The sequence below is a fragment of the Camarhynchus parvulus genome, chromosome 3 (genome assembly GCF_901933205.1).
Source record: "Camarhynchus parvulus chromosome 3, STF_HiC, whole genome shotgun sequence".
NCBI lineage: Eukaryota > Metazoa > Chordata > Aves > Passeriformes > Thraupidae > Camarhynchus > Camarhynchus parvulus.
Window position 1 is genome coordinate 759,449 of NC_044573.1, and position 12,741 is coordinate 772,189.

The 12,741-nt window shown below is 41.9% G+C and overlaps 1 protein-coding gene across 3 annotated transcripts in view; it reads right to left on the bottom strand.

Annotated features, from left to right (window-relative positions):
* Positions 1-3,014: 3,014 nt before the first annotated feature.
* PLCB4 (phospholipase C beta 4) overlaps positions 3,015-12,741 on the bottom strand; it is a 174,002-nt gene continuing 164,275 nt past the window's right edge. For all 3 annotated transcript variants that reach the window (XM_030944561.1, XM_030944562.1, XM_030944560.1), the window contains 5 exons: positions 11,307-11,408; positions 10,165-10,222; positions 9,622-9,708; positions 7,566-7,602; positions 3,015-4,818 (listed from right to left, as the gene is read on the bottom strand). In XM_030944561.1, coding sequence (XP_030800421.1) covers positions 4,730-4,818; positions 7,566-7,602; positions 9,622-9,708; positions 10,165-10,222; positions 11,307-11,408 — 373 coding nt within the window. In that variant the 3' untranslated portion in view covers positions 3,015-4,729. The remainder of the gene's footprint in view (positions 4,819-7,565; positions 7,603-9,621; positions 9,709-10,164; positions 10,223-11,306; positions 11,409-12,741) is intronic.

The following is a 12,741-nucleotide window of genomic DNA, read 5'->3' on the forward strand; positions in this document are numbered from 1 at the left end:
CGGGGGGCTGCCCGCCCCCTGCCCTGCCGGCTCCGGGCCCTCAGCCCCGAGCCAAGGCAGCGCCTTCCCTCCCTCGCTGCAGCCGGGCCAGGGCGGCGCTGGCCCCCGGCAGGAGCGGGCGGGCCCATCCCAGCCCGGCTGCGCCGCCGCTCCGTGCGGGGGAACTGCGGCCGGGCCCCGTGCTGCTCCCTTGCTCCGGTGATGCCACGTTGAAATATTTCTTCCCCCTCTCACCGGGACCTTTTGTTTTGGAGCTTTAACGCGCTGCCACTCTCGGCCCGGGACCAGGAGCACATCCAAATATTTACGATTTACAGCGACACCAGTCCCAGGAGCAGCGGGGATGAAGGGCCCTACACTGAGGATGGTTTTTTGGTAAAAAGCCAAAGGGACAGCAGCGATCCGGAGTGATAGCATTACTGGATTCACTACCAACACACATTTCTAGTTCAGGAAAAGGCATTTGGAGGAAACGGTCAAGATATTGCAAGGTGAGTTTTGATTGTGGGCAGCTGCCCTTTCTCTGCCAGGGCACACATGTGCAGAGAGGGGCTTTCTTGCTGGGAAATGGCTTTTTTAAACAATAAAAAATAATACTAAAGGAGCATTTTTTAAAACTATAATGTTGAAATTTCTTTTCTGCTTTCTATACATATTAAATATATTCTGACCATTTCCTCTCTCTCTCCTGCTTCATGATGAAAAGCTATTCCTGTACCCGCCCAAATACAGTCAGACCTGTGTCAGTTGTGGTACAGGATTAACCTATGGATAATAATTTCAGGGGACTATATAAAGAGAAAAAAAATTAATCTTCTAGAAAATATAACCTTTGACTGTAACAGGCTGTACTTTTGTGATGATTTTAGTGCCTGGCTTCCTCAGGTCCTACACTGATGAGCTCAGTGTTTGACTACCCTTTATTTCACTCTCTGCTCCACTATTTAATTTCCAGCCTTTTTGAAGTTCCTAGGTAGATTTTAAGGCCCAAAATACATGATCCTGGGCAGCTGCCCCTGCATCCAGCCTGTGCAGGAGGGTCTAGAGAGCAGCTGGGAGAGAGCAGCTGTGCTGGATGCAGGGGCAAGGCTGCCCCACAGCGCAGAACTGTGCTTCCCCTAGCTGCACAGCACAACAAAGCCTTCAGCTCCAGGGACAATTGCTACTTCCAGCCTGCAGAGCTGCCTTCATCCTGCTCTCCGTGGCAAATAAAAGGGAAAGGCTAAGGCTTCCTAGCACTGAACAACCCCCAAAACACAGAGCAGAAAGGTCTCACCCAAGCGAGGCAGCGCAGCACTAGCCACCCTGAACTGCTGTGACCAGGGACAGTTTATGGCCCCAGACCCGGCCCCCTGAAACCACCCTGCCAAGTGCCCCTTACTCCCAGCTCTGGAGGCCACCTGGGTATCTCTGAAGGCTGAATCCCCCTTGCTGCCCCCAAATACCAGCCATAACAGCTCTTACCAGCCTGCTGGAAGGGAGCACACAGCACGGGGACAGCCGGGCTGCAGCGCTAGGACCACTACTGACACAGCCAGCAGGAACAGCACTTTAGTCCAATCAGTGTTTACCACTTGCAGCTGGTTTCACAGGCAGCACCTGAAGGTGATTTGGGGTGATTTCTTAACGGCATGCAGGTGGTACAGGGGTTAAATAGGCCCCCACCCGAAAGCAATCAGGTTAACGACCAACCCCCAAACTCCTGCACGTGAAAGAATAGCAGGCTGCCTAGGTGCCATGACCCTCTCCATCACAGCTGAGCTGAATTTACTGAAGCGATTTCAGAGAGGGAAAATCTGCCACGTCCCTCCATGAAATTTCACTGAAGTGGAATCTATCACCCCGGCAGGGAATGACATTTTAAACTCCTTTAACTCAGTATCAATGTTCAAATTGATTAGCCTATTTCGTCTCAATGGAAATTCTCACCTCATTACATTAGCGGCCAAACTTCAAATAATTTTTGAATTAAATACTGCTTAAACAGTATTTCAAAACACTTAGCTGACAAAATTCATCATTTAATTTCAAATTACTGCCTGCATTTTATGCTAAATTGTCAGTGGAGGAAATAGGTATCAGTGTGGGGAGCGGAGGCTGGCAGCTGAGGTCTCCTGCTCGGCAGTTCCACAGAAGCCCATTTTCCTGTCTGAATTGATGGATGTCTCGCTGCTGGCTGAGCAGGGAGCACAGTCTCAGACAGAGGCTCTGGACAGTATTTTCTGTCCTTCCAAAACCTGTGTTTTCCCCTTAGGGGATAGGATGCTCACCAAGGAATCAAATAGGCAGGTTTGATCTTCTCAGTACATGCCCTCCATTCCCAGTGGTTTCTTTAGCAGGGCTTTCCAGCCGGGCTCTACATGAGCTTAAGATGCTTCACCATCCAGTTCCTTCCATACCTGGTCTGTCATTTGCTCCTCCTTACAGGCTAAAAACCACTGCAGTAGGCAACAGTGTACAATTCCAGCTCACGGCACTGTCGCCACCAGCTGGGTTTTAGAGGACATTTTTAATTAAAAGAAAAATCACCACAAAAATCCTGTCCAGTATGCTCTGAAAACACTTCTGCTTTGAGCTCCAGCCAGCACTTAAGCCAGGCTTAGAGAGCGGCTCTCAGTACACAACTTGTCTTTTAAAACATTATAAAGGACCAGGAACTACCTTCCCAGGCTGTGGCATTAGAATGGGAATTCTGAATACTCATCCCAAGTCTGCTCAAACCCTGCCTTAAACACCTAAAGATTCACTGACCTCTGTCTCAGTTGCTGCTACACTGCACTCGGGTTGCTGCATTTCCAGGTTATGCTGCTGCACTCCACTGGGGCAGTTCTCTAGTGCTGCACAACGCTTCTATCACTTATATGAAATTAAAAAAAAAAAGACTCCTTTGACTAAATAAACTGTGATAGAAATATATTTACACTATGCACATTTTTACAGGAAATACAACTCGCTAAAAATCTGCAATTAACAATACCACCACCCTGCAATTCACTGCAGTCAAAACTAAAGGATTTGCATTTTTAAGGTTTTTATTAGAGAAGTTGAAAGTTTCATCTCAGGACTGACAATAACATAATTATCTCTTCATTTATTTTGTTTATAGGAATATGTAGAATTTGTTTGTACAAGCATATACAACAAAGTAATTGGTGCTTAGTACATTGAAATCAGAAATCTGATTTGTTCTAAACTACCAGTTTTCCATGCAGTCATCTTTGAATTGGCAGCATGGACAAATTCCAAGCCGAATGCTTACATGCATTGTTTTGCAATATAACTACAGCAAGCTCTGGAAACATGCAAATTAACACATTAGCAAATTGTTTTTATATCTAATGGACATAAAAAGGTTATTCCTGATATGAAATTCTGAAAATCTGCATAAATACTTCTGTGTAAAATTAAATTAGTTATGTACTTCTCTTTTACTACAAGTATCAAGAATGCCCACGTAATTAATATACACACATATATATAGAGACCTTGTAATGCTAAAAGTCTTTGTAATTAATCAAACAATATTCTGTGCCATACATTTACTCAGTATTTACCAGCTAGTAGCATGACTGTGGTCATATAGTAGGCATGACAGCCTTAGTAGCATTTGTATCACATGCAAACATACTCTTAGCTTTTTTGTTTACTAATTTTATCACGTAGCAACATGTATGTGATTTTCTACAATGTTGTGTTTCCCAAGTGTATAAATACTTTTTACATTTTCACAGTTACAAACTTTTTTGCCAAAAGCCATTTAAACAATCTTTTAAGTTACAATGAACTGTAGTATCCGGGATCTGCAACAACAGGATCAAAATGCAATTTCTATACAAGCAATGTAGGATGTAAACTTTTCTTAAAGTGCCTAATACGTAATTCCTTAGAGCACTGATCAGTTTTGGCACGAATACACTGTATTTCCCTCAGGTTACCCACTGCAGTGACTTCTATAGGATACTGGCTCCCCTCAGAATTGCTAGAGTTGATATGGCACTTGTGAATGACATCGTTAGGCTGCAGAAATACCTTGTCAAGTTACTGCTGCAGCTGATGAATTTGGCCGATGACTTTGTACACGCTGTACTTTTGAATATACGCAGTTACCTTTCCACTGCCTGTCTGCTGCCTGAAAAAAACCCATTTAAATATCATTTAAAATCAAACTCAACTCCTTACTGTCCTAATTATTACTTGGCATAAGGTCCCGTTCAGTGGGCTCAGGAACATCAGGTGTGGAGCATCTGACAAGGTGTGGCCTGGCAGGGTCTGGCAGCATGGGGCTTCTGCACAGCACAGCACACATGAGAACACAAATGGGAAATTACACCACTCGAGCTACAGCTGTGCTGCCATCTGAGATGATGTTAAAGGTATCTCCTGTGTTTTGAGGCTCTGATCCTGGGATTCTGATGCAGGCAAGGTGCCTGGTGAGATACAGAAAGGGAAACAGGATAGGGTTTAAAAAGCTCTCTTCATCTTCGGGTTGGGGTTTTTCTGAACAAAGGAAATTCTTATGGAAACCCAACAAAGGAAATTTAGTGCCCAGTGTTAAAAAAGAAACAATGCAAACCTTAAGACTTGGTGGTCCGTAGCTACCCTTGATATATTAAGAACAAAAAAACCCAAAACAAACCCCTGCCAAAACAAAACCAAATGCCCACTCTTCAACCTCAGCAATGTTATTTTGAATTTTGCTCTCATTTTAAGGATGCTGTCCTCTCCAACTTCAATTTGCTTGTTGAAGCTTTAAACCACTGTTGCTGGCCTGCGATCCATCTCTGCTTCCAGCTTCACCATCTGCTGCATCTCCTTTGCCTGCAATCCAAAATAACCGCATGAAGTGTTGCATCAGACCTTTTGCTCCCAATGAAGCACGTTTCACATGAGAGTGTCTGAGTGAAACACAGGCAAAGCACACTGAAGAGATATATAACATTATTATTTTTACACCCCTTGTCCCCCCACCCCATGTCACTCTGTTTTCAAAATTGGATGTAATTCATATATCTACAAATTCTTAGGAAATTTTTTTTTATTCTAGTCTGGGAGTCATGGATTGACTTTCTAAAGAAGTGTGTGATAAAATGCAGAACCCCAGTTTTGGGGAAGAAGTTAGGCAGATGCCAATTTTTTTTCCAGATGGGAAATGTCTGGAAATGTATTCTTACTGCTGTTGTGAGAGTACTGCAATGTGTTAACACCTGGAATTCATCCATGATCTGGACTTGTTTCTCTCATAAAGACAAGGAATGACAAAAACTCATCAGTGTAACATCTCCCTTGCAGTAGGCAAGATTTTTAAAGTAGCATTTTTAAAAAGAGTGTATTTTTAAAAAATAGTTTTTCTCTGACCTGGAGATCCTTATAATTACAGAGGGGGTGTTTTTCACCTCAGGATTACAGCACTGCTATGTGCTCCATGGGATTACACACCCTGAATCCACCTGAAACTGTATCCAAATGCATTATGCAAAATCCAGCAATGAATACATGCCAGACCTCACTATAAACTCTGCCTGCCTCGGGCTCTGCAGGCAGAGTTAAAGCTCTGTGTGTAAATGGTGACTGGCCTGGGAATCCCCTCTCAGAGGGCACTTTTTAAATTCCCTTCCTCTCTCTCTCTCAGACGCACACAGAGCCACATTCTCTCCTCCTGTTATCGTGTTTTGGTTTGAAACTCTGCACTTTAAAGGAACTGAGAGTCAGCATCTCCATTTTCCCTGGGGGTTCTCAGTCTGGGAAGTTATTTAAATCCATACCCCAAGGACCCTGAATAAATTGACCCTGAGGGCAATCTAACCCATCTATACAATCCAACTCAGGAGCATTAGGACAAGTTTTAGGAAGAGACAATCCAAGCACTATTTTCTTTGGGGCAATTGCTGTATTACCTATCATGCAGGGAATAATGGTTAGGGGACTTGATTTATTTAAACTATATTGCCCCAGGAGTTGTAAAAGTTGCTTAGACAGGGAACTTTGCTATACAGGCTGCTACTTAAGGAGTCACCTATTCTGGATGTGCAAACACACATTTGCATAGGTGAAAATGGGCAGATATAGGTCTAAAGCAATGAGGGTGCACCTCTATTCCTTTCCAAGGTAAATGTGGATTTATGCAGATGTGACATACCTGCCTTCTTGAAAAATCTAGCCCTGCACTTGCTTAATCATCCTTATCATCTTCTTGGGGAAAAAGTAATTATGATAACAGCAAAGCAACCATCATAAATATGATTAAAAATTAATTGACATTCTCCATTTAAATGACTTAAAAAGCTTGAAAGTAATGAAGAAATAATTTTAACATGAAAATATGGAAACATAATAAATAAATCAATATGGACAACCTCTTCTGAAACGCTGGCTGGATTTTGCCTGTGTGTGAAATGAAACATCCAAAACGAACAAAACCTGGCGTTTTTTTCTCAGTGACTCACACATTTCACGTTTCAGGCTTGTGACTTGACTACAGGCACACAGTGCCCTATAAATATTCTGTGTCCCAGTGTCCTGTGTATGGAATTCTTTTAGAGAACCTGGCTTCAAAGACCACATTAGCATCTAGCAGAGGAGCAGGATCTCGTTTGTGCCGTTCTGGGGCTGGGCCAGAGAGTGCATTCCAATGGGAACACACCAGCCCAACAGGACAAGCCTCTAGAACCTACAGTGGATCCATGGAGTCAGGGGCAGCCAAGGGATTGCTTTCAGGGTGCTCTCTACTGAGATCTCACACCAGCTAGGAAACGCATACAGTAAAAAATATATATATATATTTTCCCCTAGCCTAATGAGAGTTTTTTCATTGTTATGTGTCCATAAATGAATGTTGTTACAGTGGGTGCTGTCAGTAGTGCAAGATGTTATCAGTTCAAAGCAGTAATTCACATCAGGCAGTGCTGCACAAGGGGATGTTCCAGCCCAGTGCAGCTCCTTCCCTTGGAAACACAGGGGTTAATAGGGATTTCTTGGAGTAACGATTATTTAGGAAGCCACAGCAGCGCAGCCACATCGTAAAGTGTAATTGCCAGAGCTTGTAACATGTTGGAATTTGAAGTGAATTTTAAAGTGCTCTTCCACAGACACTAGGAAGCTATTTCCAGCCATCTATTCATATTTGGCTATTCTTAGAGTGGAATTACTTATTTTATTACCATACTGAGATATGTGGATACCCTTTGTCTGACTATCAGCATTAGCAGTTAATCATATGTGTGTTAACACTAAAATACTTCCCTTAGATCAATAGACACTCTCACAGACACAATTTAGAGCTCTAAGCAGATCTTCCAGTAACAGCAGCTAATGTACAAGTTAATCTCTAAATATTTCCTCTGCGCATCACCGTTCATATTCATCTGCATTTCAGATGCTAAAGCACAAATACTGCTAATATTATGTCAGGCTCAAATATCTGTGTGCAAACAAGATTAGCACTGTGCTCACTGTGTCAATGGCACTTCCCAATGGTTGCATTTACAAGGAGGGCTCCAATGATAATGATTTAATTTAGAAGGAAAGCACACTGAAATAATAGTTTGCTTATTATACGTCCATCCTACCTTGTGTTTGAGACACTGCATGACAGGATTTCAAAAGCTGTTTGTACAAAAATAAAAATGTCAAAATCGAGTAATACAACAAGAAGCAAATTAAATGAATGAAAACTGAAGTGAGATTGAAAAATTAATGCAAGAAAAACATACATAAAACAAAACAAATTTAAATTTACAACAGTTTGTACTGAAGGCTGTTTCCACCCATAATTCTACTTTTCTCCATTGTATATTTGTATGAAAATTTTCTTGCCTCGTTCAATCAGGAAAAAATAGTGCTTCAAAATCCACATTAAACAAACACCACCTGGATCCAACTAACTCCCATACATCAGTGTCTATAACAGTGATACCAGAGCCAGCTGGGGGGTGCACTGGTGCGCTTTTGGGGCTACAAGGAAATGGTCCAAACAGCACGTATGCAAAGATATGCTCTGATGGATCAAATTAGAGTGAGTTAAAAAGCTGTTAAGGACAACCCCTGTGGTGGAGGCCCCCACAAGCCCACAAAGGAGTGATAACCAGCACATGGAGGAGCTTATTCCATTTAATAACTGATGATTTACCTGACTTAAATGGCAAATGAGCAAGCTGACGTAGGCTGCTGCCACCCCTCAGCTGCAGAGCTGTAAGCCCAGGTGAGGATGTCTCTAACTGCTCTTTAAAGAGGCGACCCTTCAGTGACTCACACTTATCCCAGCTCCCTTACACAGAACATGGTTATCACATTATGGTCAAAAGTACTATCAGAATCATTCTCTCCTCTCCTCTCCTTATGTATGTTAAAAAATTGATCCAAAGCTCTCTGAAGCCAGTGGAAAGAAAGAACTGATAACACCATAGCTCTGGATCAAGCCCATCATTTTTTTGGCAGCTATCACAGTGACACTACAGATCTGCCATGGCCCAAATTCCTCCCCCAGGTGCTGCCTTCCTGCCTTTAGATGCTGCTCAGGAGCAGACTGACAGCCAGATCCATTTGTGCTGGATGTTGGAGATACCATCTACAGCAGCCCTGTGAGGGATCAGGGTGGGACTCGTGGCTGTCACCCAGGTGGAGGTGCAGTGATCAGCAGAGCTGTACTGGCTGGGGCTCGGTGCTGGCAGCCACCTGAGATCTCAGAGTGCTGTCCCCCCCTGCAAGTTACCAGGCTGCAGCTTTGGGGCTCTCTCCTGACACTGGAAATACCTGATTTGCCTGTTCTATTCCCTTCCCTATCTCTCTGCAAGATGGCTTTAATTTGTCTTTGAGAGAGTTCAAGTTCTGAACATTTACCAAAGAAGTGAGTACATAGCCTTTAACAGCAGTGGGTATTAAATGCTCCCCTTCTCTCTCACCTCACTAAACTGCTGGGTATATTCCCCTTGCAGTTTACATTTTTAAGTGCAGTACTGAAAGTCCATGCAATTCCAGCTCTTCTGGCTCAACCTTTCAGCAAGGGAACTGCTCAGAACATAGCATTGCTTCCACCAGAAATAAGATTAGAATTTCCCTTTCCTTGCCAAGTAGTTCTTCAATTAAAAAAAAAAGGAGCTTATAAACTAGCAGAAAATAATAAGGTATTTTAATTAGGAAAGGGTGTAGTAGTACAGATAAAACTCCCCGTGCTACTGTACATCTCTAGAATTCAGTCCAAACTCACTGTCTCTCAGAGTTCAGAGACGCTCTGGGCACGTTCCTCCTCTAATTTTTCAATCAGTACTAGAAATGTAAGTTCCAAAATGAAGTAAACCGACTTGCTTGAGTTACTTGTGGGGAGTAATTAAAATGGATATGCTGGGTCCTTAATGACTGTCATATCTGTCTAAGGAGTATCAGTGTGGCTGAACAGCTGAAAGGGCACTCTGGCTGAGCAGTTCAGCTCCCACAGGCTCAGCTGAAACAAACCTGGTGCTGCATCATCATTTAAGCCACCTCTTCATTTTGACTCCCCAAGTAAGCAGTGACCAGGAAGAAGTCCCCATTTTGTAAGGACTTGCATTTAGAAGGATTGTACTCAGCCTGACTCTGGTTACTGTTTTCTCTAGCTTGCTTTTCTCCTAAGCCTTTAAAACAAGATACCTGCTCATTCTGCTTCTCCAAGACTTCTAAGTGCTCAAGTTGAACTTTTTTCAACTGATCCATTTCCTTTGACTGCTTCATTGCCAGCTGAGATTGAGAGAAAATAATGGGGGAGGGGGGAGAATATAACACATTATTAACAAGTAAAGTAAAAACCTGCTTGAAAGTACACACATGCATGCTGTCTTGCCCCATTTAGGTGGCACAGAAGGCCTAGTATATCACCCAAACTTAATAAAAGCTTAATATGATTATATTATTAATTAATAGATATAATTAATAGATACATATTACACATATTGCACATAACACATAGACTTGGCAAACACACAGGAATGAACAGTAATTCTGTTAATTCAAAATAGCTTTGTCTTGTACAGATGTCAGATCTTTTATTCTACAAGCATGTGCAACAAAGCAAAGACAAAAATCTACCAGAGCTGGATTCTCAACACAGAATGAGAATCTTTTTCATTCTCTCAACAGAGGAATGAAAAAGAACATTCAGAAGCAGTGCCCAGTGACTTTCAAGGTTATAGTTACCCTTTTTCTCTCTTCCAGGAACTTTTTCGTGTTGCTGCTGTTCAGTTCTCTGACTCGCCTGAAAAAATGAAAATGTTCTTCATGAAGACTCATTGGGAAAAAAAGAAAGCCAAAAGCTGCAACAGACAAAATCACAAACTCTTCAGGTGTTTTTGTTTTCTGATTATCTGTACCAGGTGGGACTGATGGCAAATTCTACACTCCTCTGGCTACAGGACTTTATGCTTAGAGATTTCCAAGTATATTTGCAGTATGATTGAAGGCTTGACTGCTGTGAATAAAGTTTGCTTTTTCCTTACTCAAGAGTGGTGGTCAAAACTTCAAAACAAATTGTTTAATTAATTTGTGCATCCCTTGCTGCACTCTGCTGTCAGTTCTGGTATATAAAAAGTGCTGTGTGTCTTAAGAGTGGTAATGGAAAAAAATCATCCAATGATCATAAGTAAAGTTACCCTTATCAATACTGCAATCTTCTTAAAGCTGCTATTTATGCAAAAATATAAATATACTATTAATAGTTGCATAAAATAACTCAAGTGTCTCTGCCTAAGATTTCTGCCATGACAGAGAACAAAAATAGTTCAAACAGTTGATTCAGCCCACAGACCAGAACTGCTTTCAGATCTGGGAGCAGATTTACCTCAGAGTCATTAGCGAGGTCTGACACAACAAAGCAAACGGTTACCGAGGGCTCTGACAGCTCGCCCTCCTCATGAGCTGGGGCTGTGCAGCACTCAGGGGACTCGGCTCAGGCTGTGGGACCAAAATAGCCCCGTGCCAGGGAGGGGATGTAAAAAAGGAAAGAAGGAGCCAGATGGCACGGCCAAAGTGAAAGGAAAACCCCAAAGGCTTATAAGACATCATTGTGTAGATTCTGCTTTTACTCCCTTCTCAGTCAGGCTCTCATCTCACTGAAAAAGCAAAAATATACAATGCTCTTGAAGTATTGAGTATTAGAATTATTAAAAGTATAAATATGAGAAAATCACCATTTTTTCCTACAAGGGTCATCTAAAAATGTATCCAGCACAATCTTTAGACCTTCATTTCCCTCCATAAAGCATGGTTTTAATGGAATTAATCCACAGCTTCCCCTGTCAGCCTTTGGCAGCATTCTTCCCTTGTCAGGAAGGGATACTCACCTCTCCCTCTCAGCTTTGTTTTTGATGGATTTGTCTTGGCTGATGGCTTTGCTGTTCTCCATGGATATTTTAGCCTGGTTGGCACGCATCTCCTTGCTTTCCCTGGGCAAAAGCAAACACAGTCATTAATGCCTGAGGTGCACTGCTGTGGAGGTTGGGTTCCTCTACACTGGGGTTACTTTTTCCTTGAAGTAGTAAGGAAGAGGAAGGAACAAACGACACTAAAATTCCCTTCCTTTGGATAGAACTTACACAGTTCGAGCAGGCAACCAGAAATCTCCATTTATTCCAGAGAATATAATCAGAAAGGCAAGTTCAAAGTATTTTTACACTTGAATATTGTAAAAGGGTATAAAATACTCTCTTTTCTCCCTATTATATGAGTTATCCTAGTACAAGCTATTATCAAAAATGCAATTTGTCTTTTACAACTGCCTAAAAAATGTAAGAATCCTGCACTCAGAAGGTAACAGCAGTATCAACAGTAATAATGTTTGCTAGTTGTGGTATAAGCTGACACTCTTCCTTTTGAAACTTCTACTTTGGGTCTGTCTGGGCCTGAAAAGAGGGGTTTAGGCCATGGGCAGGCTTGTGTTTGGTTTCCCCTGCTGGCTCAGTGAACCTTTTAGCCTTTCCTGTGAAAAGAGAGAGCTTTTTAAAAAATTTTATTAAGGAACTGTGATGCCTTTTTTTTTTTTTTTTTCTTTTCCTCCAAGAGTTCATAAGGTTGAACATTTCCTGGATACAGATTTACAAGCAGTGGTATCACAGCAAAATTAGTCTGGGTTCTAAAAAAAAATGATGTGTTGAAAACATATTTCACTCCAACAATCCTTTCTTCAAATGAAAGCTTTTATTTTCCTCACTGAAATGGAAGTGATTTTCAAACACACTGTCTTTAAGAGGAGTGCTGAAATAATTTATTTTGATTATTGTGCTGAAGGATATGAAAAAAGTCAGTGTAGGTGTTCAAAGTGACTTAGCCTGTTTGCATCAGATACAAGTTTAGAGTGGAAGAAGTTAAGAGGATTAGAGGACTACTGTGCATCACTGATGATTTAGAAATGAGGCATTGGCCATGGAGGTGGCTGACAGGGCCAACACATCATGCTGTCTCTAGCAAAAACACTGTCCTCCCACAGGCTGTGGTGATTCCTGGAACTGGAAGAAGTGGATAAGCCAGGAAGGTAAAGAAAAGAAAAAGAAAAAAGGATTCTGAAAAATGTGGCACTGCAAGATTTAGCTGCTGATTCCCTACTGAGTCATAGTGACTGCACCTCTGAAATTTATACAAACATGTCTTTTGAAGGGATACTTAACTTTCAGCATGAAAGTCTATCCTTGGAATTTATATATATATTTAGATGACATCAAAGTGCATTAACATGTCATTTTCTGACACCAGTATTGTTTGAATAAATAGAAATCTCTTGTT